The 18,467-nt window shown below is 46.7% G+C and overlaps 1 protein-coding gene and 1 long non-coding RNA gene across 3 annotated transcripts in view; one reads left to right on the top strand and one right to left on the bottom strand.

Annotated features, from left to right (window-relative positions):
- Positions 1–3,844, top strand: part of UPF3B (UPF3B regulator of nonsense mediated mRNA decay) — a 16,040-nt gene extending 12,196 nt beyond the window's left edge. For both annotated transcript variants that reach the window (XM_026478902.4, XM_026478903.4), the window contains one exon: positions 2,830–3,844. In XM_026478902.4, coding sequence (XP_026334687.2) covers positions 2,830–2,979 — 150 coding nt within the window. In that variant the 3' untranslated portion in view covers positions 2,980–3,844. The remainder of the gene's footprint in view (positions 1–2,829) is intronic.
- Positions 867–18,467, bottom strand: LOC113241280 (uncharacterized). Its single transcript, XR_003311507.4, has 4 exons — positions 18,273–18,467; positions 12,201–12,241; positions 9,219–11,834; positions 867–2,908 (listed from the first exon to the last, which is right to left on the bottom strand). It is a non-coding gene; the product is annotated as an uncharacterized LOC113241280 (long non-coding RNA).

The following is an 18,467-nucleotide window of genomic DNA, read 5'->3' as shown; positions in this document are numbered from 1 at the left end:
CAGATTCTTTTTCTTTTTTTCTTTTTTTTGTTTTTTAAGATTTTATTTATTTATTCAACAGAGATAGAGACAGCCAGCGAGAGAGGGAACACAAGCAGGGGGAGTGGGAGAGGAAGAAGCAGGCTCATAGCGGAGGAGCCTGATGTGGGGCTCGATCCCATAATGCCGGGATCACGCCCTGAGCCGAAGGCAGACGCCCAACCGCTGTGCCACCCAGGCGCCCCAGATTCTTTTTCTTAATACAACCCCAATAGCATTTTCATACCAAAAAAAATAATACTAATTCCTTAATGTCCTACCTACTGAGTTGTTTTTCCCAGTTGTCTCACTAATAACTTCTTTAGAGGCTCTAAACAAGGTCCACAAATTGTATTGTATCCTTAACTCTCTTTTAATCTAAATAATCCCCCCTCCTTTTGTTTTCCTGCCATTTATTTGCTACAGAAACCGGTTTGTCCTGAGGACCTATCGGCTCTAAATTGGTTGGGCTAATTACATCCCTGTGGTACCATTTAACATGTTTCTCTATCTTCTCTGTTTACTTGAAAACTAGTAGTTATATGTAGGGCAGGGGTCAGCAGATTTTTTCTGTGAAGGGCCAGATGGTAAATATTTAAGGCCTTTTTGGCCATATGGTCTCTATTTTTTTTTTTTTTTTTCAAGATTTTATTTATTTATTTGACAGAGATAGAGACAGCCAGCGAGAGAGGGAACACAAGCAGGGGGAGTAGGAGAGGAAGAAGCAGGCTCATAGCAGAGGAGCCTGATGTGGGGCTCGATCCCAGAACGTCGGGATCACACCCTGAGCCGAAGGCAGACACTTAACGACTGAGCCACCCAGGCGCCCCCTTGGCCATATGGTCTCTATTAGAACCACTAAGCTCTGTAGGAAAGCAGGCATAGATAATATGTAAAAGAATGAGTATGGCTGTGTGCCAGTCAGACTTTATTCATAAAAACAAGTGGCTCCTCGCCTCTAGGCCTGAATATATTCACACTCCGTTTTTGGCAAAAATATTTCATAGATTGGGGCGCCTGGGTGGCTCAGTCATTTGAGCATCAGACTCTTGATTTCGGCTCGGGTCATGATCTCAGGGTTGTGGGATTGAGCCCCGCATCAGGCTCTGCACTTAGTGGAATCTGCTTCTCTCCTTGTCCCTCTCCCTCTGCCCCTCCCTGTGTACTGTCTGTCTCTCTCTCAAATAAATAAATAAATAAATCTTAAAAAACAAAAAGAAAGAATACTTCAAAGATGGAGGGGCGCCTGACTGGCTCAGTCAGTAGAGCATGTGACTCTTGATCTCAGGGTTGTGAGTTCAAGCCCCACGTTGGGTATGGAGATTACTTAAAAATAAAATCTTAAAAAGAGAATCCTTTATAGATCGTCTTGTGTACTTCCTACTGTATCATATCAGGAAGCATGGGACATACGGGTGTCTTTCTAGTGTAAGGTTCTGATCGATAGCAATTGTGTTGTGGTTATGGAACAGGGTGTCCTTGTTCTTCGGATATACAAGCTGAAATATTTAGAGATGAAGGGTCGTGATGTCTGCAACTTACTGGCAGATGGTTCTGTAAACATGTATATATGAGCACTAGAGGCAGAAGCAGCACATGATAAAATGTTCATAATTGTGAATCTTAAGGGTATTAGGTATTCGTTGTACAAGTTTTGCAACATTTCTATAGACTCAAAATTTCTCAAGGTGATAAAGTTGAAAAAACAACTGATCAGCAGGTTCAGGTATTGTAAGCCTGATCCATCTAGTATAAAAATTTTTTTGCCTTAAATTCAGTTTATACAGGAAAGGCAGGATAAACACTTGATCCTTTCCCTTTATGTACCAGCATTCAGAGTAATGAGTTGGTGTCCCAGCCACTTCTAGGTAACCAGTGAGTTTGTTTTGTCTGTAATAATTTGTGGATTTAGAAATACTTGGTATATTCCAACTTGTTATTATCAGTTATTGTCCTTGTTGATGTTTACATTGTTCCATCTTTGCACAGTGGGAGCCCCATCATCCATTTCTTTAAATACTATGCAGGAATCTTAACCCGTTTCAACATTTCATCTTATAAAAATAGTGAAACATTTTGCTGGAATTATTCAGTTGAGAATAATGCTTTAAGGCTAACTTTCATACACCAGGGAGAAAGAGTAAGGAAGGCTCATGTAATTTTTTGTTGAATTCTAAAAAGGGCCTATACATCTAAGTTTTCCAGGACCATACTGTCATAAACCACACACGTTACTTGAACTGAGAGGTGCATGATGACTTTATTGAGGCTTATTTAGGAATTTGAGATCTAAAATGCCACCTAGAGAGTCTCAGGCTGGGGTGTTAAGTCGCCGTACACGAATTAAGAAATAATCATGTTTGTGGCAAGTTGCATGGGGTCTGAGCTCATAATTTCAGGGAGGACTTTGCATTCTTTATTACTGTTTTACTCCTAAAATTTTCTTATGTGGTAGTGAATGTTAAAGTCAATGTACTGATAGGGAAGAGACAGGCAATGGCTGAGGTTTTGAAGTGAAGGAAATTCAAGCTAATTCAGTTCATCTTGAGATGGTTAAGAAAACTAAATTTATTGAAAACGTACAATAGGCATATAAAATAATACTTACAAAATGGTTGTTTTTATTTGGAGATGGGGAAAGGAAGTGGGCAGTTAGAGGCAAATTAACCATCAACACTGTTAGGGACTGTGCCCTCACATTTTTGATCTTGTAGGAGTTGTTTTTGGTATATATCAGTACATAGGACTCAGAAAATCCCCTGTAAACGTTTAGTAGCAATGTTGTAACATTAACATTTAATTTTATTTTAGGATCGCCCAGCAATGCAGCTTTACCAACCAGGAGCTCGAAGCCGAAATCGACTCTGTCCACCTGATGACAGCACCAAGTCTGGAGATTCGGCAATAGAAAAAAAGCAGGAAAGTGGTATTAGCCATAGAAAAGAAGGAGGAGAGGAGTGATAAGTCCAAAAGGCCTTAGGTGTCCTGACTGTCTAGGCAGCCAAAGAGCATGTATTAAGCAATCCAGAAGTGCCTTCAGGGCAAAGGAGTAGAGAGAGAGAAAGGGGATCGCTGTGCTGGTGGGGTACACTGCAGAGGAGTATGTTTTTTTTCTTTGCGTCAAAGCAGGAACCTGATCGCAGGTTCAGGTTGGAAGTTCAATTTCATTTTTTATGCAGTTCCTACAAATTAATTTTCAAGTGTCAGATAAAGATGAGGGAGAGGACATGCATTGCAATTTGCAGGCGGGAAAGGTCAGGTGAGGACTTAATTAGGTTGACACGAAGAGGGGAAAAAGACAGCTGGTTCTAAAAGCAAGGTTCTGTTAAATCCTGGATTGAATTTTCTTAATTTGAGTGGAACAGAGTCACTGTGAAGTCTTGTTCAGATCTAGTTACATTCATTGTTGGTGATACCTGTTGACTTTGTGTAGTGTAGATGCAACAAGCATGTAATTGTAGTACAAGGACAGTGGAGGATATAACAAATTTTTGCCTGTACAAAAATTTTAATAGTCATGTTGTGTCTATATCCTGTGTCCTAAAGTTTTAGGATTAGTTTTAGTTTTTTGTTTGCTTATGTGAGCTTAGCATAAAGAGTATTTTTAAACATCTCCTTTTGCCTTTAGCAGTTTTTATATTAATAAGTAAAATTTAACCCTTGTTTGGTTCTTGACAATCCAGTCTTTGTTTTAATCTTAGGTCTCATGATCTGAGCGCATACCCTCTCCAGGAAGAAAACTGTACCAATATTTGTTCCTGTCAAATAGCAACTTTTAGTCCTGGCTTGTTTTGCATTGATGTCAATAAATACCAACATCACCCAAGTATGAAGCTAAGTGTATTTGTTAACGCTACTAGATAGCTATTCATTTTGAGACATTAAACTTTCAATACGGAATTAAACCTCTTGGGTATTTTGAAAGGGGATGAAGGATACTCATTTCTGTCTTCCTAGCGTTATGCCTTTATTTTACCCACCAAGAAGATCAAATCATGGTTCACTACTCTTGTTCCACAAGAACCAAAATGTTTGGACAGCATCCTTGAGCTGCTGCTTAATGTTCATCCTGCCAGCTTCTCCTAATGTGGCGTCGGTCTGCCTTTACTTAGTCAGTCACTGCTTTAGTTTTACTCAGCTTTTAGAAACCAGTATCCCAAGAGGCAGATAAGAGCATCGAAGATGACTAAAAGAGAATGGTCCTCAACTGGGAGAGAGGACTAAAATACAGGAAGGGAGAATTTCAGAGAAGGACTGGCAGTGGTCCGTGCCATGGAGAGGTCAGGGAAGCTGAGATGTGTTCATCGGGCTTGGCAGTATTGAGGTCAGTAGTGAACTGCTGAGGCAGAAACCATGTTACGGTGAGGGGCGAGTGGCAGGTAGGAAATGCAGATGGGGCAGCTGGATAAATGGACCTTGGAGCTCAGAGAAGAGATCTGGGCTGGATTACAGATTTGGAATTTATCTCTTTTTAGGTGATCACTGAAGCCATGGGTCTAGATTTCGTCACTTAGGGAAAGAGTGAAGAAAGAACAAGTAGACCTAGGGCCCAGTCTTGAAGAACCCTAAGGTTACAGGTAAGGAAAAGTATCTACAAAGACAGAAAAGGAGTAGCCGGAGAGTAGGTGGAAAACCAGAAGACTCCAATATTCCCTAACCCAAGAGAAAAGACTAAAGAAGGCGAAGGAAGTGGCCATTAAGGTTGGACACTGCTGGAAGGTCAAGTGTGATGCCTGAAAAAAGGCCATGGGTTTCAGTGACTTACAAATCTTTGATGACCTGGAATTACAGGGAATGGAAGCCAGACTAGATTGAGAATGGAAACAGCACAGACGAGAAGTCTGGCAGTGAAAAAATGGAGACAGGTAAATGGTGGTGATGAAGGATTATTTTAAATATGAGAACTACTAAAGCATGTTTAGAAGCCAAAAGGAAAGCTCTGAGAAAGACCCAGGGGAAGCGATCATCAGTAGCGCAGGTCTCCTGGGAAGGCAGGTGATAGCAGGGCAGCACAGGGCAGAGTTGGCCTGCGGAGAAGCAATGCTCCACAGCCGTCAGTCCTGAGCTGGCGTCGCTTGCCTCCCTCCCCAGCCTGGCACCTGCAGCCAGGCCTCTCAGGGCTGTTTGCCCATCAGCACCTCCCTTGTCTGTTCTACTTGCCTTGCCAGTCCAACTCGGTAAACCACACTTCCCTATGCCCCTTACATTTTTTCCATTTATGTATTCATTTTAGCAAGCATTTATCAATCACTGATGGTGTGCCAGGGCCTGGGGGGGTGGGGGGTCAAGGACTCAAGTCCTTGTCTTCAGAAGCCCATGGTCCAGTGGTGGCAAGAAACAACTAGAAATAACCAGAGCACGGTGCACCACGTGAGGAGGGCTATGATGGCATGGCCGGGTGTAGGAATCTCTGCCCCTGAGCTGCCAGGTGTTGCTGGAGAAAACCCTAAACCGGATCAGCTGGTGAGACTACAGGAGGGCCTGCCTCCTGCTGAGCAACTTAAAACAACCATCCTGACTTCCTTTTCCACCGCGCTGCCTTGCTTTCCCTAGTTCGCTCCCCTTGCTCTCTTGTGTCGGGAGGAAGGGGGTGAGGACCACTTCCTCATAACTCTTAATTTCATGGTCTTAGTGAAAACAAACTGCTGTAAACAACGGAAAAGTAAGCATTCATTCCATTTTTGCCTACTTCAAAGGTTTGGTTTGGGAATAACGACAGGTTAGAGACAGCTCAGACGCCGGGTATCAGAACATTCGTTGAGCACCTTCTCCATGCTGGCACGAAGACTACGGTGGTGAACAAGGTTCCTGCCCTCATGATACAGCTGTGCGGGGCTTGCTGCTCTGGTGGACAGAGTGAGGCTAAGGGAAGCAGGCAGGACAAATTCAAGGGGTGAGGGCAGTGGGATTAGGTACCTTCAGGGCAGTGACAAACGGATGGCTTGGGGCGCTGAGGCCTTCAAAATCAGGCACCGCAGCCCCTTTCCTCAACCGGCATGCAGCAGGTAGTAATTTAACTCTGGTGGCAGTAATTTAACTCTGAGGCAGTAATTTAACTCTGGTGATACATGAAGATCTAACTCGGTGGTATTCGCAGATGCTATCTTTAATTCCATAAGAGAAAGCTTAATAAGAGTTTTGTAGCCTTTTGTTAGTATACAGAAACTGCATGTTTTATGTTTTTATGGGGCCTGCCCAGAATTTTCTTTATCATCTCTGGGGCTGTATTCTATACCACAAAAATCTATTATGACCACTTATGTCATTATTAAGGAAGGCAAGGTAGCAAAGATAGGTTCACATTTGGTGAATTCTTTTTTTTTTTTTAAAGATTTTATTTATTTATTTGACAGAGATAGAGACAGCCAGCGAGAGAGGGAACACTAGCAGGGGGAGTGGGAGAGGAAGAAGCAGGCTCATAGCGGAGGAGCCTGATGTGGGGCTCGATCCCATAACGCCGGGATCACGCCCTGAGCTGAAGGCAGGCGCTTAACTGCTGTGCCACCCAGGCGCCCCACATTTGGTGAATTCTTGGAAAGTATATATTGACAGCTACGTACATAGGATTAGCCATCCTTAGAAAACTCACATTTATTCATTCACCAAATAATTATCAGTAGTTATCAAGCTCCTATGCTGGAGACATGGGTAAATACATAATTGTTCATCACTACTGTAATATGTGGTATATTATCTATATTTCCAGACTTTGAGGTTCTCTTCCGTATCTCCGGCCCTGACCACCCCCTAATCTCAGATGCGGCTGCCTACTAGACATCTGTACCCAAATGACCCACAAGTATCTCTGGTCCCAATTTGAACTCAGGTTCCACCCCCTCCTGTCGAGGATGTCAACCACCTAGCCACTCAGCACTGAGGGTCATACTTGACTCCATCCTCACTCCCTACAGCCGGTTCCCCCCGCCCATCCCTTCACAGCCCTTGTTCAGGTTACCATTATTCATTCATTCATTCACTATTTTTTGAGCATACACCATGTGCCACTTATGTTCTAGACTTTGGCATTACATCAGTGACTAAAACACAAAATTCCTGCCTTTGTGGAGCTTACATTCAAGTGGAGAAAGTGAATAAAACAAGCAAAATAAGCATTGTTAGTGACAGTGCGGGGCGCCTGGCTGGCTCAGTTGGTAGAGCAAGCGACTCTTGGTCTCGGGGTTGTGAGTTCAAGCCCCATGCTGCGTGTAGAGATGACTTAAAAAGAAAGTGACAGGTGCTTGAGAGAAATAATACATTAGGGAAAGGGAATATGATGTTCATGGTTGGGGGTTCAAAGGCCTAATTGAGAAGGTGACTCTGGAGTAAAGACTTGAGAAGAAAATGAGGGAGCTTGCTCCATGGGTATCTGGGGGTACAAGCCTCCAAAGGAAAAAGTATGTGAAAAGGCCCTGGGGTAGGAGCGTGCCTGGCCTGCTCAGGAACGGTAAAGAGTGTATAACAGCTGGAGCAGAGTGAGCAAGCAGGAGGTCAGCCAAAAGGGATGGAGTAAAGTCAGAGAGCTAACGGGGCAAGAGTTAGGACTTGGACTTTTAGGTCAGAGTTAGGACTTGGACTTTTCTTCCCAACCATATGGGAACCACCACAGTTTTGAGCAGAGGTGTGATATAATCTGACTCACTATTTTAAAATAAAAGGATCACTCTGGCTGCTGTGTTGAAAACAGACCAACGCAGGGGAGAGAAGGACAAAGAGAGGATAAGCTACTGCAGTAATCTAGTGGAGAAATGACGGTCGCAACTTTTTAAGATGGGAGAAGCGACCGCCTGTGTACTCAGATGTGGGTGGGAACAATGCCACGAGCAGTGGGGACAGGAAGGGAGGAACTGGCAGAACAAGGTTCTCGAATAGGAGACAGGGGTTAAGACAGAGGCGGGCTGTGGTGAGGACACTTCATCTGTAGGAAGAGGGACGAAGGCAGAGAAGGTGGGCGCAGGCTGGTGCTGGGATGCGGCAGGTGAGTTACGCACGTTCTCCCGTGGTTGCTTACGGTGCCTCGCTGACTGGGAAGCAAGGCCATCAACTGAGAGGACAGAGGAAGGACTGCAGGTCTGAGGACAGAGGAGAGGCTTGACACTGTCATCCAGGCCACGGGCTGGCCGACTGTGGACCACGCCCGGCCACTGCCTATTTGCGTACAGCCTGCGAGCTAAGAATGGTTTTTATATTTTTTTATGGTTGAAAAAAAAATCAGAAGGATTGCTTGTGACAGCCACAAATTCTCTGAAATTCATACTTTAGCCTCTGTACCTAAAATTTTATTGGGACGCAGCCACACCCCTGGGTTTATGTATCTTCTAGCTGCAACAGCAGAGCTGAAGAGCTGGAGTAGACGTAGGTCGCCCGCAAAGCCTAAATTATTTACCACCAGAAGAAGTTTGCCAGCCTCTGGTCTAGGCCCTTGCTACTCAAAGTATGGGTCCACGGCCCAGAAGCACACGCATCACCCAGGAAGCTGTCACAAATGCAGACTCCGAGTCTGGGTTCTGCCAAGATCCCCAGGCGACTCGTGTACACATGCAACCTCGAGCGGCACTGCTCTAGAATGGGGGCGAGGCTAGGTGAGAGGCACGCAGGGCTAGTGCGGAGGGGGCCGAGGAGGAGAGCGGCACGGAGAGCAAGACCGGGATAACGCCAAGGTCAGAGGTATGGCAAGGGCTCGAGTGGCTGCAATGTGGGGAGGACAAGATCACTGGAGGAGAGGAGGCCAAGGAGCTAGAAGCATCTGCATAGATCTAGCACTCCTCAAGAATTATGACTGGGGCGCCTGGGGGGCTCAGTCGGTTAAGCAGCTGCCTTTGGCTCAGGTCATGATCCCGGGGTCCTGGGATTGAGCCCCGTGTTGGGCTCCCTGCTCAGCGGGGAGCCTGCTTCTCCCTCTCCCTCTCATACTTCTCCCTGCTTGTGCTCTCTCTGTGTCTCAAATAAAATCTAAAAAAAAAAAGAATTATGACAGCAGTGGTGTTCGAGAGAGTGCAAGTAAGCCAGGAGCTAAGTCGCCAAGCAGTAGGAAGGAGAGACTCGGGGACCACTAGGCAACTGCAACAAAAGAGAACACGGTGGTGTTGGGGCTGTGGCACCCCCTGTGGGTCTCTTTGTTTCCACTCCTGCCTCCGCCCCATCTGCTCCCCACACAACTGCGCATAGCATCTCTCTAAAAGACTTCCATAATTGCCGCTTACCCTTCCAAAGCGTTCAATGGCTCCCATTTGCCTTCAGCAGTCATTTTGAAGCCACACTGAGGAACCTTCTTGGCTGGGCCGAAGTGCTTCAGGGGTCCCTCAGAGCAAGAAGTGCCAAGGCCAAACAATGAAGACGTAAACTGCCCCAAGGAGCCTGTTCTTGTATTTTGGCTGGTTGCTGTGTTAGACTCCATTCATTCATTCTTCAAATGTTTATTGAGCACCTTCTGCAAGGCATGAGGCTAGGCTCAGGGAAGACAGCAGTGAACAAAACACAAGACCTCACAGGATTTACATTCTAGGGAGGGAGTCAGACAATAAAGATAGAAAACATATGCCAGTCAGGTATGTTCTATGGAGAAAGACAAAGTAGGAGTAGGGGTAGGGAATGCTGGGTAGGGGGCAGGGGTTGCCACTGTAGACAGATACCGTGGTTAGGGGAAGCCTCACTGGGAAGGCGACCTGTGAATGAAGACTTAAAGAGACTGATGGAAGAAGCTTCTGGGTAGAGGGCACAGTGAGTGCAAAGGCCCTGAGAGGGATTGTAACTGGCCAGCACGGCTGAAGCAGAGTGAGTTGAAGGCAAGAGCAGCTGGAGAGGTCAGAGGTAGGGATGGAAGGGTCTGACGGTGTGTGCCCCTTGTAGGTCACTGCAAGGACTTGCAGTTTTACCCAGAGTGAGATGATGAGCCATTAGAGCCACTTCAGCAGATGAGTGACACAATGTGACAGGTTTTTAACAGGACCACTCTGGCTGCTGTACTGAGAAGAGACTGGAAGGGGGTAGGGTCAAAAAAGGGAGAAGGGCCTGGGTGGCTCAGTTGGTTAAATGTCTGCCTTTGACTCGGGTCATGGCCTCAGGGTCCTGGGATCGAGCCTCGGATCAGGCTCCCTACTTAGCAGGTAGTCTGCTTCTTCTGCCCCTGCCCTGCCCTGCTCTCTCTCTCACTCATTCTCTCTCAAATAAATAAATAAAATCTTTAAAAAAAAAATACACTGAAAAAAAAAAAAAGAAGGGGCTCCTGGGTGGCTCAGTCGGTGAAGCGTCTGCCTTTGGCTTAGGTCATGATCTCAGGGTCCTGGGATCAAGCCCCGCATCTGGCTCCCTGCTCAGCGGGGAGCCTGCTTCTCCCTCTCCCTCTGCCACTCCCCCCGCTTGTACTCTCTCTCTGTCAAATAAATGAATAAAAAATCTTTAAAGAAAAAAAGAAGAAGAAGAAGTTGCAGATTGTCGGCCTCCAGGATAAAGCTCAGACTCCTGGCCTGCCCTGGCAGGCCCAGGATGCCTGCTCTGGGTCTCTATACCTTTGCAAATAGAGAGTTCCCTCTTCCTGGAAAGCCATCCCTCACTCCCCTTGTCTGCCCCTTCCTGCTCCTTCATCAGGATTTCCCTCAAGCAGTCACTTCTCTGAAGACCCTTTCCCCGACCTTCTCCGGCCCAGGCTGGGGGAGGTGATGCTCTGTGCTCTCCCAGCATCCCATGTACCCCTCTCAGCAAGTGGGCCACACTGTGCTGCAAATGACAATACCGTCGATCCCACTACTGTGCACAGTAAGGGTGGCCGACTTCTCGAGCGAATGCACATACCGATTCCACATCCTTTCCCCTTCCTCCAGACGCCTTTACTTCCTGAGAAGGCTGGTGGGCCTCATTGCCTGCACTCCACTCCACCCACTGTGCGCCACCTCGGTCTCCTTCCGTCTACCTCACAGGCTCTCTCTTGTATACACCAGGCTGCTTTTGTCATAGGAAGGCAGGGGTGGGGGTTAGTCAAACAAATATATGAATATCTGAAATGACATGAAAATGAAAATATTCGGGGGCACGTGGGTGGCTCAGTCGGTTGAGCGGCCGACTCTTGGTATTGGCTCAGGCCATGATCTCGGGGTCATGGGATCGAGCTCCAGGTCGGGCTCCCTGCTCAGCGGGGAGTCTGCTTGAGATTCTCTCTTTCCCGCTCCTTCTGCCCCTCCCCCTGTTCGTGCTCGCTCTCTCTCCCTCTCTCAAATAAATAAACAAATCTGAAGGAAAAAAGAAAATATCTAGATATTTTCCAAAAGAAACAATGGAAGGAGAAATCAGCAACTAAGAAAAATTACCTACGGGGACGAAAGAGCCGATGAGGGGCTGGGGCCGACTGGGATGGCAGAAAGTCCTCTGCAGACCCTGTCATCTACAGTTTTGTCTGAAGGCCCGGCTAGATGTGCTTTGAACTTTATGTTGAAACAGAACACTCATGGAAAAGTGCACAAACCCAGAGTGTACAGCTAAAAGTGAACACATCCACGGAAACAGCACCCAGGGCGAGACACAGAACGTGACCAGCACCCCCTGCCCGCAAGGATCACTGCTATCCTGGCTTCTCATGGCACAGAGTCTGTTCTCCGGGCTTGGGTCTTCATGTAAATGCCACCATACAGTATGCGTGCTTTTGTCCGGCTTCCTTCGTACCGCGGTCCTGCAGATGTTTACGGGATCGGCCACGCCGCCGTGGGTAGCTGGAGTCCGTTTCCATTGCTGGATAGGGATGGTTGGCAAATGTTTTAGTCTTCAGACTCCTTTTCGCTTAAAGATCATTGCGGACCCCGGAGGACCTTTGTTTGTGTGGATGACATCTACCGATACATACTGTATTAGAAACTGCAACAGCAATATTTAAAACACACGAGCACACAGTCTACCGTCTGTCAGAGCAAGGAAGTCATTCTGAGCCGTGCAGCCTCTTGAAAACTCCACAGTACACGTGGGACAGCGTGAGAGGAAAAGAAGCAAGTGACTTCTTTGCATTATTAGAAAAATACTTTTGACCTTGCGGACCCTCTGAAAGGGTCTTAAGGACCGCCCCTAGCCTTCCGTGGATCACACTTTGAGAACCGCCCCTGTGTAGGAGCGCTTGGAAAATACGCAATGGTGATAGATTTGGACCGTTTCCGGTTTGGGGCTGTTACAAAGAATTCTGCGACAAGCAAGTTAGTACGTACCTTTGGATGCACATGTGTTCTCCTTCCTGTTGGAGAAACACCTAGGAGAGGAAGTGGAGGGTTACATAGGATCCAATCACGTAAAATATTTACAGAATTTAAAAACCAAATTTACAAAAAAACATTCTCTCTTCATGGCTTTCTTCTTCCCTCCCACTGCCGGAAACGACTGCTCTCCTTTTCAAGGGCAGCGCCTCTCCTGATGCCCTTCAGCCTGCCCCCACGTGTCCTCCAAGCCCCCACAGGACACACGATCCCTGCACTTCCTGCATCTTTTACCTCTTTCCTTCCCATCTTCTCCAAGATCTACCAAAAATGATCAGCTCTTAAGCTCACCGCCCTCTCTCGTAGCCCTTCTATCTCCTTCTCTTCACTCAAACGTCCTAAAAGCTTCTCCTCCCCTCAAGCCCTGGCCCACCTTTCGGGGGCACCAAGGAGCACTTGAGGGCAAATCCTGGAGCCTTTTCATAGTCCGTGTCCCTTCTGACACCTGTGGGACCCCACATGGTCTCTGAGCATCCCTGCTGTCTGTGTATCCTAATCTCTTCTGATAAGGACAGCAGTCAGATTGGACTAGGGCCCACACTGGCAAGCCTCATCTTAACTTAATCACCTCTGTTAAGGCCCTACCTTCAAATAGGCACATTCTGAGGTACCGGGGGCTAGGGCTTCAACATCTGAATTTTAGGGGAACTCAAGTCAGCCCATAACACCACCACTCCCTTTGTAAGGCTGGATTCAAATGCCGCCTCCTCCCCTTAGCTGGCAATCAGCACCCCTTCAACATTCTTGTGATAGTTTATTTGGTGCCTAGCGCTGTCTGCCCTGTTACAATACAAGGGAATGAAAGTAGTCACGGCTGCTGTTCACGGGGCTGGCTGCCGTGATGCGCCGGGTGCATATGGACGCAGGGCTTCCTAGGTGCTTAACGTGTCTTGCCAGTGACTCTGAATCCTCGCCACAGCGCTAGGAGTTAAGTAATAGTAGTGCTCCCCCTCTCCCAGAAGAGAGAACTGAGGCACAGACAGGCTCAGTGAGGGACCCAAGGTCACGTGGCTAGTGCGTTGCACTGCTGGTATTCAAACGCGGGTAGTCCTGGCTTGAGAGTCCGCCAGCCTTCATTTCGTGCCCTTTTCAGTTCAACAGACACCCACGCCTACCATGTGTTGGGCTTGGATCTTGGGGCTGGGGGTACAGGGGCAAACAAATCCAACGGAAAAAAAAAAACCCTGCCCTCGTGGAGGCTTGTGGTAATGGTACAGGTCTGTATTTTATCGTGGTGGTAGTTTCACAAAGTTACACATGGGATAAAGCTATATAGAACCACACACACACACACCCCATAAAGTGACACATAGGATAAAACAGTATAGAACTACACACACACACACACACACACACACACACACACACACACACACAGACAAGTGCGTACATAACTGGTGAAATCTGAGTAAGCTCTCTGGATTGTTCCAACACCATTTTCTGGTTTGGACATTGTATGTTAGTGACGCAAGACACTGATGCTAGAGAAGGACTTCTCTGTAGAATTTGGGGAGTTCTTATGGATCCCCGATTATTTCAAAATAAAAAGTTAAAAAAAATCTCTCTGCCCTCATTGAGCTTCATTCCAATGTGGAATTAGACGATAAATACGCGATACGACAGGATGGAAGGTGGTAAGTATTGCCGAGAAAAGCAGGGAATGGGGCTACAGACTGTTTGGGGGATGGTCTCTCTTAAATGGAGACATCTGAGCCTCGACTTGCAGGAGATGAGGAGACCAGCCACGGGCTACCTGTGGAAATGGGAGTGCCAGGCAGAGAAAACACCTAGTACTAAGGCTGTGAAGAGAACTGTGTCTGGTGTGTGCGAGGAAGAGCAAGGGGAGGTGAGGCTTTAGCAAAGTAAGTGGGCCGTAGAGTAGCAGGAGGCTGGGTCAGAGAAGTAAGGTAGTGCAACCAACCGGGTACGGCCTTTCAGGCCACTGCAAATTCCAGTACTTTCTTTTATTAGGAGAGGGATGCGGAGCCCATGAAGAGCGTTGAGCAGAGGAGTGATGTGATCTGCCTTAGGTCGTGAAAGGGTCACTCCGGCTGCTGTAGAGAAGCCAGAACAGAAGCAGGGAGACCAGCGAGGAGCCTTAAAGTCATCTAGGTGAGAGCAGGTGGCTTGGACCAATGTAGAGGTGAAGAGAAGTCCTCAGATTCTGGATAAAATTTCAAAGTCAAGCTGACCAGATTTGCTGACAAACCAGATGCGGGATGTGAAAGAGAAGAGTGGAAGATAAATTTTGGCCTAAGCCACAGGAAGAACGGAGGTGCCATTTGTCATAATGGGGAGACTTTGAGTGACCCAGGTGGAGGGGGGAGATCAGGAGCTCTCTTGGGGACATATTAAGTTTAATAGATGTTGGGAAGGCAGAAGGAGTTCACGGAAGGTCCAGACATATGTTTGGGTACCATCAACCAAGAGTATTTAGAGCCATGATATTGGATGAAATCGCCAAAGCAGGGAGTGTATATAGAAAAGAGAAGAAGTCCAAAATGAACCTTGGGGCTCTCCAATGTTAGAAAGGAATGGACATAAGGAAGAACCAGCAAAAGAAACTGCGAATGGGTAGCGTGCAAGGTAGAAGGAAAACCAGGTAGAACGAAGAGTGCCCTATAAAGCTGTAGGAATTAAAAAGATGATTTCCCCTCCTTGGTACCTGCTCCTGGTGGCCCTGAGGGTGCGCAGGCCAGAGTAGGAGGCGGAGGGGGAGCTGGTGTGTGGGTCTAAGTATCGTAGAGGTCCCGTCCTGGCGAGAATTGGAGCAGGAGGAGGAGATTGCAAGGGTAGGCCCAGGACCAATGGCATCCAAAGAGGAACACAGAGTAAAAAAATCTCAATACGGAAAATGCCAACCAGGAAAACAAAACAGAACAGAAGGAGGAAAAGGAGCACGTTGCCGGTAAAGGAGAGCCCTTGGCCCTCCCTTTGGAAGCAGGTGAGTCCTGTGTGCCTAGAGTCAATCCTCGGCAGCGGCCCCCCGATAGGCAGCCCAGCCTGCAGTATAGGTGGGCCCTGATTCAGAAGCTTGGAGAGCCGCAGGCAAGGATGAGAGAAGAGAATATAGAAAGGACTGGGAAGAAGGGGAGACAGCCGAGGGGAAATGAGGGAAAAGCCGACGGGAGTGGGGGGCAATTCAGTCAGTCTGCGGGTGGTTAACGGTGACCCTTCTCACCATGACCATCGTGATGAGGTTTGCCTTGTCTTGAATCTTGATGTTCTCCCTGAAGTTAATGGGAAGACACACCTGCTTCCTAAACTTACATGTTCTCAATGTATCTTTGTTGTAATCATTTTGTTACATGCCTTCCCTGGGTCTCCTATGACTTCTCTCTCTGCCCCGCCCCCCATTTGCGCATGTGTGCTCTCTCTCTCAAATGAATAAATAATCTTTAAAAAGATAAAAGGCAAAAAAAAAAAAGATGATTTAGGGGCACCTGGGTGGCTCAGTTGGTGAAGCATCTGCCTTTGGCTCAGGTCATGACCCCAGGGTCCTGGGATTGAGCCCCGCATCGAGCCCCGCATCGGGCTTCCTGCTCGGCGGGGAGTCTGCTTCTCCCTCTCCCTCTGACCCTCCCCCAGCTTGTGCTCTCTCTCTCTCTCTCAAACAAATAAAATCTTTTTTTTTTTAAAGGATGATTTATATAAGCTCTTAGCACATTGTCAATCACACCCTAAACCTGAGGTAAATGGTAGTTATAATGATGATGATGATGATAATTTAGCAACTAAAGGCTTATCTGCTGCTCCTTTGGGCCACCAAAAAGAAAATACTGGCTCTCAAATAAACAGTAAAACTTTAGGTTAAGAAGCCTGAGGTCTCACTTCAATTAAACGTAAAATTATCTGGATGAAGAAAAAAACTTATCTGGATGACAGCCTGAATTTAAAAACTGGATGGGGGGGCGCCTGGGTGGCACAGCGGTTAGGCACCTGCCTTCGGCTCAGGGCGTGATCCTGGCGTTCCGGGATCGAGCCCCACATCAGGCTCCTCCGCTATGAGCCTGCTTCTTCCTCTCCCACTCCTCCTGCTTGTGTTCCCTCTCTCGCTGGCTGTCTCTATCTCTGTCAAATAAATAAATAAAATCTTTAAAAAAAAAATAAAAAATAAAAATAAAAACTGGATGGGATTACAGTAACTAAACTTTTGCTGCTAAAAAATGGTTATTAAATTGGGCTCAAGCTTCCTATTGTTTGTGTATTTCCTCTCTAGACCTAAGGCACCAGCATCCAGTTGCTCAAGACAGAAACCTGGAGACCATGTCCTGTTACTGTCACAATCATCTCTTGATTTTATTTCTCCTTATTCAACATCCTGGGGACTTTACTTTGGGTCATCATTTCCTTCCTTCCTTCCTTCCTCCCTCTCTCCCTCCCTCCCTCCCTTCCTTCCTTTTCTTTTTAAGTAATTTCTACACCCAATGTGGGGCTCAAACTCACAACACCGAGATCAAGAGACTCACACTCTACCAATTGAGCCAGCCAGGTGCCCCACGGGCCACCATTTGTCGCCCAGACTATTTCCAAAGTCTCCTGCTAGCTTGTTTGTTCCACCGTCTGTCACTATACGCCAGTATAGGGATGCCTGACCACTTTTGTGCCATGGAATCCTTTGGCAGTCTGATGAAGTTCATTTTCAGAATGTTTTTAAATGCATAAAACAAAGTACATAGGATTACAAAGAAAATCAATTACACTGCAATACAGTTACCAAAATATTTTCTTAAAAGAAATGTGTGCTGTAGTAACATACGGGCTTCTTAACACAGTTCTCCTTATGGGTCTAATAACTACAGTTGACCCTTGAACAACGCAGGGGTTAGGGGTGTCAACTTTGCGCTGTGGAAAGTCTGCATGTAACTTTTGACTCCCCCAAAACTTAATAGCCTACTGCTGACCAAAAGCCTCACTGATAACGTGAACAGTCGGTTAACACATCTTCTATACAGTATATATATTATATACTGTATTCTTAAGACAAAGTAACCTAAAGAAAAGGTTATTAAGAAAATCATAAGGGAGCACCTGGGTGGCTCAGTGGTTTGATTTCAGCTCAGGTATGATCTCAGGATCGTAAGATCAAGCCCTGCGTTGGGCTCCGCTCTGGGTCTACAGCCCGCTTAAGATTCTCTCTCTCTCTCTTTTTCTCCCTCTATACATCTGCCCCCCCTCACAAAAAAAAAAAAGAAGGGTGGCTGGGTGGCTCAGTCGGTTAAGCATCTGCCTTCAGCTGGGGTCATGATCCCAGGGTCCTGGAATCAAGGCCCACGTCGCCCTCCCTGCTCAATGGGGAGCCTGTTTCTCCCTCTCCCTCTCCCGCTCCCCCTGCTTATGCTCTCTTTGTCAAATAAATAAAATCTTTAAAAAAGAGAAAGGAAAAAGAAAAAAAAAGAAAATCATAAGGAAGAGAAAACACATTTTTAGTCCTGTACTGTATTAATCGAAATAATCCACCTATATATATGTGAACCCATGCAGTTTAAACCCATATTGTTCAAGGGTCAACTGTACTGTAATTTCAAAGAAGTGATGAGTGTATAAATGATATTTCAAGACGTCTGCATCAACTGCAATGTGATATGAAACCATCTTTGATTTCTATTGGTGACAAAGTCATAGGTACTGTTAATGTCACTACAATTTACTGCCTACGTTTGTAAAGAAAGCGCTAAATTTCAGACAGTTTGATAAAAACGAAGTTGTGATTTTTTTCCCAGCCAAGTTCATGTACTCTGTGAATTCTACACATGGACCATTTGTGGACCCCAGGTTAAAAACCCTTACCTTAATCTACTGGTGCAAAACTGCTTGAGGTGACTGCAAAGATACTTAGAAGTTTTTGTTTTTAAATGTGAAGAAAAACATGAAAACGGGGGTCACTAACATCCAAAACGTATGCCATTAATTCCTATACATTTTGCAAAGTGGGCTAAAAGCCTGGGATTCCTAGTAGCCAAGGAAAAGGCTGTCCCGAACTTTCTCAGCTGAGACCCTGGTTAGCAACCTCTTGCCTAGGCTTACCGGACCCTCCTAGTGCAGCCCCCGCCGCCCTCTCCTGCTTCCTCCATCATCACCATCCCTTCCCGTCCAGCACGGCCCGGCCAGGTCGAAACCACTTCTAGAAGTCGAGATAGGGCCGCGATGGGGGGCCGCCGGCCCACCCCGGCGGAGGGTAGCCCTCGGGCCACTCCCTCCTAAGCCCAGGACCGAAGTCCC

This window comes from Ursus arctos, chromosome X, assembly GCF_023065955.2.
Source record: "Ursus arctos isolate Adak ecotype North America chromosome X, UrsArc2.0, whole genome shotgun sequence".
NCBI classification, from domain to species: Eukaryota; Metazoa; Chordata; class Mammalia; order Carnivora; family Ursidae; genus Ursus; species Ursus arctos.
Note: the sequence above shows the minus strand (reverse complement) of the source record. Positions and strands in the feature narration are given on the sequence as shown.